This window comes from Marmota monax, unplaced genomic scaffold (genome assembly GCF_021218885.2).
Source record: "Marmota monax isolate L192 unplaced genomic scaffold, Marmota_monax_Labrador192_F-V1.1 WCK01_AAM20220418_F8-fsc00069, whole genome shotgun sequence".
NCBI lineage: Eukaryota > Metazoa > Chordata > Mammalia > Rodentia > Sciuridae > Marmota > Marmota monax.
Window position 1 is genome coordinate 4,655,495 of NW_026695243.1, and position 12,595 is coordinate 4,668,089.

General features: G+C 45.3%; 1 protein-coding gene across 11 annotated transcripts in view; it reads right to left on the reverse strand.

Annotated features, from left to right (window-relative positions):
- Positions 1 to 75: 75 nt before the first annotated feature.
- LOC124101349 (stimulated by retinoic acid gene 6 protein-like) overlaps positions 76 to 12,595 on the reverse strand; it is a 43,376-nt gene continuing 30,856 nt past the window's right edge. For 9 of the 11 annotated variants that reach the window (XM_046457288.2, XM_046457293.2, XM_046457292.2 and 6 more), the window contains 8 exons: positions 8,455 to 8,530; positions 6,250 to 6,331; positions 6,068 to 6,116; positions 5,526 to 5,643; positions 4,407 to 4,526; positions 2,956 to 3,119; positions 2,084 to 2,230; positions 76 to 1,509 (listed from right to left, as the gene is read on the reverse strand). In XM_046457288.2, the coding sequence (XP_046313244.1) occupies positions 1,361 to 1,509; positions 2,084 to 2,230; positions 2,956 to 3,119; positions 4,407 to 4,526; positions 5,526 to 5,643; positions 6,068 to 6,116; positions 6,250 to 6,331; positions 8,455 to 8,530 (905 nt within the window). In that variant the 3' untranslated portion in view covers positions 76 to 1,360. The remainder of the gene's footprint in view (positions 1,510 to 2,083; positions 2,231 to 2,955; positions 3,120 to 4,406; positions 4,527 to 5,525; positions 5,644 to 6,067; positions 6,117 to 6,249; positions 6,332 to 8,454; positions 8,531 to 12,595) is intronic. The other 2 variants (XM_058578057.1, XM_046457289.2) reach the window with 2 other exon arrangements.

Genomic DNA, 12,595 nt, shown 5'->3' on the forward strand with positions numbered 1-12,595 from the left:
GACACAACCCATATTCAAGTCATAGCAAAGTCAAGTCTTTTGCTTTTAAGAGTTTAGGATAAGATAGAAACTAGCTTCAGAGTGTTCATATTTATTAACTCACTTTATCCTTAAAATAATTTTGGCTGCTAGGGGTATTAGCTTATGGGGTTTCTTTTTATAGATAAGAAAAGTGAATGGAGAAGGGCAAAGTAATTTGGCCAATGTCAAACAGCTTCAAAGTGTGATATGGGAGTCCTTGTTTTTTTGTTGCTAAATGCAGAATGGCAAAGCTTGGTTGTGGAGATTAAGCTAAAAGAGAGAACTCTGGCAAATAGACCTAGCCACAGGACTGAGTTTACACCACGTACTTAATAATGGTCTGGGACTCATGTGGTGGATGGGGATTTTCCTCTACGATGTTGGTGGGGTCCTCAGGGCACTTTCCCAGGCTCATGAGGGACTTTGAATGGTTGATCAAACTTTACGCAGATCTTGGGTCATCAGATACTTTATGCTTGAGCATTAAAAATTTGGGCAAGTTCTGGACTCTGCACAAAAACCAATGTCCAAGCCTACTGACCCGACATCTGTAGGTGCTTGGAGTGGTCCTAACCAACCCATGGCACCCCGCACCCCCATATGCATCAAAGTTCACCCTCATCACACATGCTGGGACATGTCTGCTTACACCATTTTGGTCTTAGTGTCCCCTGCCTGAAATGCCTGCCTACATCCCTGTCTCTGCTTCCTCAGACAGGTGGTTTACCCAGGTGATCCCACCCTGGTCAGAGAGAGTCTGAGCATCTTCCCTGCAAGCAAGGCCCAGGTCAGCTCTGATCCACTCCTCACCCCAGCTGCCATGGGACGAGTGCTCTGTGCCTGCTCATCTTCCCAGATTAGGGGCCAGGTGCTCGGGTTTCCTTCTCTCCCATCACCCTAAAGACTGGAAAGAAGAAAGCAATGAGGACCCCACGGAATTGAGGACCACACTCTGTTCTAAGAAATCAGAGTTTTCTGATATAAACCTTTTACCACCTTCTTCAGTGACAAAGTTCTGCCTTGGAGTCAAGCTTTGGGCTTCTTAACAGGTAACTTCCCAAGGTCGCCTACCAATGGTGGATAGAAGTATCCGTGGATAAAGTTTGCTCAACAAACTTCTCTTTAGTTTTTTATCTTTTTTTTTTTCATAAAAGAGTGAAATAGTCCTGAAACTTCGACCCTCAGTCCAGGTGGCCATGCCACAATGCTGTCTGCCATGTGCGTGGACAGTGCCTGTGCCACCCCCTCCCATCACAGGGAACAGCTGCTGGTTAGTCTGAGCCTTCTCTCAGGAGCAGACGACCTGACCTGGCCTCAGAGCCGATGTGGGTCGCCAGTGTCAGCTCTCTGAGCACGTCAACAGAATCTGGGTAAACTCCTGGGAACCATGTCCTGATTTTGATTTTCTGAGCATGACGAGTCTGGGGTTGTTGATCAGGGTCTGCAGCAGGCGCCACCTCGTCCTGGACCTAGCTGAGATGCGGGGACCTAGGATAGAATCAGAGCAGATGGACCACAGCATGGGAGGCGAGTGGTTGGTTGGAAGTTTGCCTCTGCCGTTCTCAAAGGGTTTTGGAAGAGTTGCCTCGAGTGTGAGAGGTATGGTTAAGGAGCTGGTTTGGGACTTGTGTGGACATGAGGGAGATGAGTCATCCCATGGTCCTGGATCCCCACAGTGTTTGGAATAGCAATGAACATACAGGGGCGCCCCAGAGCAGAATAACCCTGACTGAAGCCCACCTTGGCAGGCGTCTGGCATGTAGCCTGGAATATGAGTTGGAATCTCAAACAAATGGGATCTGGAAGACTCCACTAGCAGAACTAGAGCTCATTTCCAGGAACAACGGTGGAGGCCAGTCAGCAGGACAAGGACATAAAGCTTGAGTGGGTCCCATAGTCGGCTAAGCCTCCCAAGCTCCCTGGTTGAAGGACACCCAGGACAGAGTGCAGAGAAAAAGAGGCAGGAAAGAGAAAACCTGGAGCATCTCAGGGACCTCAGGGAGCCTCAGGGGGTTCATTTCCTGCTCTTCAAACCCAGTGAGGTCCAAGCAGGAGACATTACCTGCTGATTGGTCCAGGCACCAGTATTTGATGGCCTTCTGCAGCTTCCTCTCCCTGTGGCCTGCGATCAGGATGTGGCAAAAGCTGACGAGCACGGGGTTGGTGTGATAATGGTCCACATAGAGCATGCCGATCCACGCGCTGAACCCTGAAACCCAGCGGCAGATCAGGCCAGGCCACACCTCCCAAGCGTGGCCCAGTTGGTTCTTTTAATGATAAGCTCCACGGGTGCCTGAGTCTTTGCTGAGAATTTAGAAAATGAGGTATAAAGATCTGAAAGGAGGCTTTGAGATCATATCCTAATCTGTTTCACCTCATGGAGAACTTGAAGCTCCAGGAGGCCAGCAGCAGCCTTAGCAACAACCGAGAAAGCCTTGGTTACAGGCCCTGAAGGGCAGAGGGACTGAGTGATCGTGGCCTAAAAGCAGAACAAAATCTTTGCTTCTTCAGGAACGGCTTTGATTTGGGAGTGTCCGACTGAACAGAACATTTTCTTGATCAAATAAGTTCCGATGAACAACAATAATGATTCTGACATGTGGGCTTTCTCAAAATTTTCAGGACTGTGCATTCATAAATTAACTTCTCACTTTCGGAAAGAATTTTGACTACCTCTAACTATCGTCCTTTTCTTTATACCTGAAATGTCTGCTGAAGAGGCAGGATTGACTAGCCTTGAACTCCCTCTGACCATGGGGCAGCATGTGTTTCTATTGCTCAGCTTTACAGTCTCCACTGAGGATAAACTCTGAGCATAAGTGAAGGTGCCCACTCCAGGCTTCTCATACCTGTCTTGTCTTTCCAAACAGCCATCAAGAAGATGCAAGTCCAGCCCTCCCCAGAGGAGGTAGCCAACAGGGGCTGGTCACTCACCCATGTCTGCTCCCTCATAGCCACTCTGCATGATGGTCCTGTCGATGCGCGCAATCAGCCACGTGCCCAGGACGCAACTGATGAGCAACCTGGAGAGGCAGGCGCCCAGGCCCAGCAGCACGTTGTAGAAGAACAGGAAGTAGTTGAAGTTGTGGAAGGCTTTCCTGCACACAGAAACAAGATGGCTAGGCAGGCGGGCTCTGGAGTCCTCCATAGCCAGCATCAGACCCTGAGGGCTGGGGGCATAGCTTAGGGGTAGAGCGCTTGCTCCTCGCATGCATGAAGCCCTGGGTTCAATCTCCAGCACTGCAAAACCAAATCCTATGACTCTGCTTTCTAGCCTTGTGCTCTCACACTCTGCTGTAGGGGAAGCTGAGTCCCCATCTCCCAGCCCTGGACAGTGCAGAAGGCACAGGGCAGAACCCAAGACAAAGGTTGGGGGGACTACACTTGTTTTATGTGATCCTTAGGGTGTGAGGAAATCTCATGGTGCTACAGCTGGCGCAGGGGCTGTCCCAGCTGATGGGGCTTCCCCCCCATCTGTTGCAACTAGGACCTGCCCCAGCTGGAGCTGTTTCCAGTCCCCCAGAGGAAATCTCCTAGAGGGTCACTGGATCTCATGGTTCCTGTTGTCTCTGGGATAAAACCCAAACTTTGCATTCTGAGTGTCAGGTCCCCCTCAGAGAGGACATCTCTTGGTCTTGTCATTTTGTGTCTCCTTCCTGTCGCGCAGCATCTAAGACCCCTGTATGGTGACAGTTTTAGATCCTCAGTTTCCTAACACACCCTGCTTTTGGGGTCTCCTGCCTACAGTCATGCTGTGACAGCTGCTGGCCATGCCCTCTACTATAAGTGCAGAAATTCTACCATCCTACTCAAACTTCCCATCTGCAGTGCAATTACCACCCTCTCCCCACCCTTCAACCCCAGCTCCTCCTCCTCCATCTCTGCCTCTCCTCCTCCATTGACCATGTTTCTCTAGTGATCCTTTTGTACCCTCTGGGGTCTGCTGCCCTTGCTGTCTGTGTGCCTGTCTGTTCTGATGGGCTGTGAGCTTCTAGGCAGGTGGTGTCGGGATTCTCTCTTTCCCTTCAGTGCCCAGGTTTCCCCAATAAATGAATGAATCAGCAAGGGTCACCAGGAGCTGGGCACTATTGTTCCAAGTCCATACTTGAACACATTTTAACCTTATAACACGTTGTTAAGATACTCAAAATGATTTACAAGGGGGAAACTGAGGTTCAGAGATGTTTAGTAAGCTTACACAAGGTCACAGGGCTCCTAAGGGGTGAGCCGGGATTGGGAGCCAAGCATTCTGACTCCAGAGCTCAGCCCTGCCCACTAAATCACCTCTCAGAATATAGAGAGGCCCTGGAACCTGCCAAGGGTGAAGGGGAAGGACTGGGAGACAGCCTAAGCCCAGCCACATCCCCATTTCCTCTTCATCTCACCTGTTATTGAGAGCCAAGGGCTTCTGCTTGTCCCCTGGGCCCAGCTTGGGCTGCAGGAAGAAGCTGGCGGCAATCCACATCTGCAGGATCATGAGGCCCAGGATGATGGAGATGGTGAGGCTGAAACACAGGGCAGGCACCTGAGGTGGCCTTCCCTGCTCTTCTAGGCCCTTCTCAGATGTCTAGTGATAGGGAGGAGAGAGAGGCTGGCCACCCAGAGTGTGAGCTCCATGCTTCATGCTCGGGAGCCATCCTATGCCCACCGTGCAGGTGAGGAACAGAGGCTCAAATGTGGGAGGTGGCTTTACCAAGGCCCCACAGCCAGAGCTTCTGGCTCCAGATCATAACCCATGGCTCTCACTGATGTCCCTTCTTACCAGGAGTGGCAGCCGGTGAGTGGCTTGACAGTTTGAGAATGAGAGAAAGAAATGGTGCTTGGGAAGAGCCTGAGAAGCTGTGGGAATGTGCACAAGGTGGGCTCCACCCCAGACTCGCATGGGGCTCTGGTAGGGAGGTCCCCAGAGTGTCACATGCTATGTTGACACTCTTGAGTGACAGTGTGAGGTCATGGTTAGAAGCCTTTGGTTTCAGATTGCCTGGGCCCCGATGCTGTATCCTCCCTCTCTTTAGATAGAGCACTTGGTTGCTCTGTGACTGTTTTCTGGACTGTGCATAAGCACCAAACTCACAGAGCTGACATGAGGAAAGACACATAATAAATGCTCAAGGATACCAGCATTCACCATTTTCCAGATGGGTAAACTGAGGCTCAGAGAAGGCGAGGCATTTGCCTCAAGTCACAAAGCACATCTAAAAATTTAGCCAGGATTATTCCTTGCCTCCTTCCATCATGCTGTCCTGTTTCTCCCTCACCTCCTGAGAATTCAGTTTTCCCAGATGGAAAATGCACATCATCTCTCTCTCTCCCTCTCTCCCTCTCTCTCTCTCTCTCACACACACACAGAGTTATAAAGGCTCATTGTAACGGTAGGAGAGAAAGCTTTTTTCAAACTGGAAGCTTCCGTTCCTGGTCAGTTGAGGTGAGGGCCCAAGATGATCAGAGGCCCAGGGATTGGCTCCCAGGACTCAGGAAGGACAGACCACCCACTCAGCACTTACATCCCAAGTCCCAGCCTTCGGAGCATCTCCAGGCCCCTGTGGTGGGTGACAGGAAGCACCAGGCCATACATGATCATCAGGCCACACAGGCTCTGCATCACATGGATGATGAGGTAGCCTAGGGACAGGGGAGTAAGGCTCACTTGGGGGTGGTCATGATCTGCCCCCGTGTCTTCCCGGCAGTCCACCAGAGGCCCTGGCATGGTTGCTGATGCTATTCCTGCTGCCTGGCATGGCCTCTCCTGTCTTCCCACTCTTCTCTTCCCACCTGGCCAGGTGCGGTTCAAATGCAGACTCCCCTAGAGAGCCTCGGAGCCCTGTCCTGGCTGGGGTTAGTCACTTCCTCCTCTAGTGATCGCAGACCTTAACATCCATGGCCTGTGAGTTCAGGACAGGCGGGGAGGGTGACAGGATGATGGACCTGTGTGTTTCTCCCCCATCCTGAAGGTCCCTTGAGGGCAGAAGTAGGGCTGCTTCCCACTCACCTCTCCTCCCTCCCAGGAAACATGTGTTGGGTCGCACAGGTCCCAGGTGGCACTTACCCCACAGAATATAAGCTATTTGCCAGCCGGAGTACCTTGCAATGGCCACCTGAGATTTAGAAGGAAACAGTGACCTCAGAGCAGGAGAGAACCTTCGTTCCCTCTGACCCCCTTACCAGTCTCAGAGGTTCCCCACACCCCAAAGAGGCAGGTTTGGGCTCATGGCTCAGACTCAGACTTACCACACTCTCAGACGGGGAAGGATTGTGGAACCGCAAAGGGAGAAAGTGTTTATCTCCTGCCCACAGCCTCTTCATGTGCTTTCTGGAGAAAAAGTGTGAAATAATTAAGTGACGTCCATAACCACGGCTCCTTTTGCATGAACGAGCTCCGTGGGCAGAAACAGAAAGGCCCGAGGACGTGGGGGACAGGCGGCCTGGACTCTGCTCCGTTCAGTACCAGCTCACAGCACCACCTGATCTGCCTTCCAAACCTACAAGTTTAATGTGTTTTGTAAAAATGATTTATAATGACTGAGTCCTAATGGCAACTGAGTCTGATCAATGCGTTGTGGGTGGCTTTTATTTTCCTCAGTTTGCTTTCTACGCTGTCGTATTTTGCTACGAGGAATATCTATTACTTAGGTGATGAGATTCAAAGAACAGGTGAAAACAGAGACCGGTGGTGTGGCTGGCCTGCCCTTACAACAGTGCGGAGGGGAACAAGAGCCCGGCGGCCCGCGCCACCCACCCGCACAGACTGCTTCCTTTCCCACGTCCTTCTCTAGGCCTTGGCCCTGGACATAGAGATCAGGCTGACATTGTCACAGTCCCAGGGTACGTTTGCGTTTGTGCTGTTTTTTTATTTTAACTTAACATTTTACCTCCAGCATTTTTCCAGGACTTTTTTTTTTTCACTTTTCATGATCACTAAGTTCAAAACTCTTAGAATAAAAAAAAGACAAGAATCTCGTCATTAATTCTCATAACTATTACATTTTTAAATGAGAATATTTAGGCTATATTGACATAAATAAAATGTATTATTAAATATGTGATGTAACTAGTCTCTTTTTACTTTTTAAATAGGAGTACCAGAAATTTCAAATTTGCATGTATGACTTTCTTTTTCTTTTCTTTCTTTCTTTTTTTTTTTTTGGTAGCATTGGAGTTGTACACTACCACCACCAACACACACACACACACACACACACACACAGCATATATCTGTACTGTGCATAAGAAATTTCTAGAAAGATACACAGAAAACAGTTAACAGTAGATATCTGGGGGTAAGACCTTAGGAATCCAAGTGTGAGGAAGACTTACTTTTACACTAAATGTTCTTCATAATACTTTTTTAAAGTGTCTACATGTAGCTTAGGATAATGCCAAGAGCAATTAAAATGCTGGCACAGTGCTAGTGCCCTGAAGTATGTAGGGGGTTTTCTCACCCATAATTTCCTCTGCCCCACTGTCCTGATAAGAAGGCAAGGCACGGGTCGTCCCTCCTGGAGGACGGTGGAAGGCAAGGAGCCGCCTGGACAGGAACACAGACCTCCTCTCTCCAGATACCCTCTCCTCCCTCCTCTTGAGCCACCCTCCTCCAAATCCATCAGCCCCTCTGCAGTGTGGTTGCCCTTGGTTACACTCAGAGGTCTCACAGAATATCTCCAGCCACAGGTAGACCACCCACCAGGTCCACAGAGAAGAAAGCAGAGAGAGGGAGCAAGGCAGGGCTGGGTGGAGAGCTGGGTCCCTTCATGCCAGGAGAATATTCTTGTGGGCTCCATCTGCAAGAGACCTGCCCTTTGGGTCTCTTTGGGCAGGGAGAATCTTAAGATACGATGCTTCAGAGATGCTCTCTATGGGCCTGTGGGGTTTGTGGGGAGAAAGATAGCAGTATATACCAAAACTGACGCCTGTAAGTAAATGCTTATGCATTTTTAAGGCCACCCCCTCCTCCTGCTCTGTGCACTGCTGTCCCTGCACTGTCATTCTTGAGACTGATGCTCCTGGTCCACCTGACCCAAGTTCCACTGATGTCCCTTGATCTAGATTTACCTGTTGGGAGCCCACAGTTATCAACCTCAAATAGCTGAGTAGGTCTGATGCCCAATGGAAATGCCAGAAAACATGTCTGTGGCCAGAAAGACTGAACCATCTGCTAATTGCTTGGGCATATTATTTAATTGCTGAGTCTCAGCTTTCTCAAAGCGTAAAAATGGAGACATACAATGAGGATTTTAGCTTAATGCCTGTTCATCAGAGAAGTTCAAATCCATAGTTGAATTTTTTCTTCCTTCCTATCAAAAGATGTGGCTACCCTGGACATTGTATTCAATTCCTAGACACAGATTGGTATTGCAGGTACCGCTCCGGAGTTCTGAGAAGTCAGTGATAACATTCTGGCTAAAGTCACACAAATGACTCCCAGAGTCCTCTTACCTGTAACAGGCCAAAATATGGAACAGATAGCTCACACTTGTGAGAGATGCAGGCAAAATGGTAGCCACCCAGACTCCTGGAATATGAAAAGGGAGATGAGAGGCCTTGAAAAATAAACTTAGAATGGAATATTCAAGAAGCAGAATCCCATACCCAAAAGGTCTAAGCAAAATTATGCTTCTTTTATCTATACATTTCCTTTATCCATACATTTCTTGATAGATAAATAAACTTCTACTCATTTTTCTGTTTCATTTTAACCACACACACCCTTGATGCACTTTATTTCCTTCATAATTCTCTCCTTTAGTGTTATATTTTTCACTCTGTAGCGAATAAAGGAAGGGAAAATTGTGGAGTACACACATCACTGATAGCCTCCGTCTATGGAAAACAACATTAATGTTTGAATTACAATTGCCACTTCTGGGGATGCGTTGGTTACACAGCAACCAGATACAAGGATAATGGGGATCAAAAGGTCTTGGCTATTCACTCATTCACCCTTAATCAAGTTTTTGATATTTAGAATCTAACTTGCTTTCAGAGAGATTCTGTGCATTAATGAGGGAGGAATGTAGGAATCAGGGAAGGAAGGTGATGCTTTGGTTTAAAAGGTTCTGTAGAAGCTAATCCTCAATAGGTACAGGAAAAAATAGCATTTGGCAAATCCAATCTTTATAATTAAAAACACTCAATGACCTAGTAATAGCTGGGAACTTCCTCAGCCTGATAAAGCGCACCTACTGAAAACCCACAGTAAGTATCAGACTTATTGGTGAAAGACTGAAAGTTTCCCTCAACATCAGGCACAAGATAAGCAATGTCAGCTCTTTTTTTTTAAAATAAATATATTTAGTTGTAGACAGACACAATACTTTTATCTTATTTATTTGTTTTTATGTGGTGCTGGGGATCGAACCCAGTACCTCACACATGCAAGGCAAACACTCTCCCAACTGAGCCACAACCCCAGCCCGCAATGTCAGCTCTTGTCAATTGTAGTCAGCATTATACTGGAGGTTGTAGACAGTGCAATTAGTCAAGAAAAAGAAAATAAAATGCATCCTGGTTGGAAAGGAAGAAGTAAAACTATCTCTATGCACAAATGACATGGTCTTATATACAGGAAATCCTAGGGGATACACACAAAAAATTAGTAGAACTAATAAATGAGTTCTGCAAAACTTTCAGGTTACAAGAATAATACATTAAGTCAATTGTATTTCTATATACAATGAACAATCTGAAAATGAAGAAAACTATTGCGTTTATAATAGTATCAAAAAGCATAACATACTTAAGAATAAACATAGTAAAAGAATATTCAACTTGTATATTGCAAACTACAAAAGATTTTGAAAGAAATTAAAGAAGATCTAAATTTATGAAAGGACATTTCATGTTCACATATAGGATATTAATTGTTAAAAAAATTGATCTACATATTCAAGTTAATCTGTATGAAAATCCAAATGCCATTTTGCATTAATTAACAACTAATCCAAAAAATCACTTCCAATGAAGAGACTAAGAATAGACAATATAATCTTAAGAAAGAATAAAATTACAGGATTCACTATTCCTAATTTCAAACTTAGTACAAAACTACAGTAATAAAGGTAGTGTAGAACTGGCAGAAAGATAACCAAATGGATCAATGGAATAGAATTGAGTATCAAAAATAAACCATTATAGTTTATAAGTCAATCTATTATCAACACAGATGATAAGACAATTCAGTTAAGAATAAATATGCTCTTCAACAAATGGTGCTAGAACAATTGGCTATTCACACACACATAAACACACACACAAATGAAGCTAAACGCATATCTCATACCATATGTAAGAATTAAGCCAAAATGGATCAAAGGCCTACATGTAAGAGATAAAACTATAAAAGACTTAGAAGAAAATATGAGGAAAAAAATCTTTGTGATCTTGATTTATGCAATGGTTTCTTAGCTCTGACACCCAAAGCACAAGTGATATAAGAAAAGTAGATAAGTTGGAATTTATCAAAACAGGAAACATCTGAGGGATGGACACAGGAATCAGGGGAGGAAGGTAATGAAATAGTAATTGACAATAAAAAAGGAATTAAAAGATACAAAAAATAATAAAAAGTTTAGATACATGCTACGGCATGATTAATCTTGTAAGCATTATGCTATGTGAAAGAAGCCAGTCATGAAAAATGACATAAATTCCTTTTATCTGACATATTCCGAAAAGACAAATTCATAGAGACAGAAAAAGGATTGGTGAATGTCTAGGACAGGGAGAGTTGGGAGGTGGGAGTGGGAGTGACTACAAATGGGTCATTATTTCATTCTGAGGTGATTAAAAATGTCCTGAATTTGATCCTGGTAATGGTTGCCCAACCTTGAGAACAAAACCACTGAATTGTGTAATCAAAAAACCAATTACACAGCATGTGACTTGTGTCTTCAGAAAGTTACGTTTTAGAAAAGAAAATAAGAGCTGATTTCAAGTTTCAAAAGAGTCTTTGTGTCTGGATCACCAAGACTAGGCAATGGCTATACCCCAAATCCCAATCAACCCATAGAATATGGTAAACCATCCTGAGCCCCCCAGGGGACTCCGAGGCCTTCTTGGGAGGAAGGAGTGAGTGCAGGCTTGCACCAGCTAGCAACCCAAACTTGACCTCACTGCTTCAATTCAATGCCTGTGTCTTCCCAGATAAAGGTGAAGAATGTCAAGTGAAAAGTCTCTTGGGACAAGAAGGCAGCTGTCTTTTTTTTTAATATTTATTTTTTGGTGTAGATGGACACAACACAATGCATTTTATTTTATGTGGTGCTGAGGATCGAACCTGGGTCCCACCCGTGCTAGGCAAGCGCTCTACCACTGAGCCACAATCCCAGCCCCATGGGCCGCTGTCTTAAAGTTGGAAGAGACCAGAGTACAGGGAAATTTTTATGTTGATTCTCAGAATACACATATACATAAGAAATATTTCAAAACATGAGTGACTTGGTTATTTTTCATTACCATGCACCCAAACCAGGAAACGGAGATTTGCCTTAAAAATTTCCTCAGAACAAAGATAGAAATGGGGACTTTCATAAATAAGACTTAGAATGGGTATTCCTGAAATTAAAGGGTAGCATATGCTCTCTGTGTTATGCCCAGGATCTCACCATGCTGAACATAAATATGCATTGAAGATAAATGAAATGTTCAGGGGCAACAGTAAACTATGGGACTATGGAAGGAGCAGTACCTGCCTCAGCATCCACCTGGAAGGTAACATCTATGACATACCTGGGTGTAAAAGAGTAATTCATATCAAGGCTCTCCTCGCCCAAGTTTTGATACTCTCCCAGCTCAAGAGTCTAAAAGGGGGGAAAAGTCACTTGCCACGTCTGTTTCATGAGTTAGGGAACATTAGCCATTAAATATCAGAGTCCTGAAAGTTTTTGCAAACCATTTAGCAAGCCTCTACAAGCCCCACTCTGCAGATGAGAAAACCGAGGCCAAGAGAAGGGTTCCAACTTGTCCTGCAGCAAGGACAAGTTGATCCTGATGCCTTGTCCAGGTGCTTTCTCATTTTGGAATAGAAGACAATTCTCCTTCCTCCACAGACAATGGACACGTCATTAGGATAGATCATTTTCAAAGAAAATTTTCTTTATAGGAGGACGTGACATCTCTGTTGCCCACAATAGAGGGGCAAAGGACTTTCAAAAGGAGACATATAAGTGGCCAATAGGCATATTAAAAACGGCTCATCACTAATTATCAGGGAATGTAAATTAAAACCACAGTGAGATATCACCTGTTAGAATGAATATTATCAAAAAAGACAAATGATAACTTAAGTGCTGGGAAGGATGTGGAGACATAGGAAATTCTGCATACTATCGGTTGGTCCATAAATTAGTACAACCATTATGGGAAACAGTAGGGAAGCCGTTTCAAAAATTTCCAAAAAATTGAAAATACAACTACTTTATGATCTAGCAATGCCACTACTATGTATATATTCAAAGGAAATAAAGTCAGTATGTCAAAGAGATATCTTCACTCCCATGTTCATGGCAGCATTATTTATAATAGCCAAGATATGGACTCAACCTAAGTGTCCATCAGCTAATGAATGGATTAAAAAAAA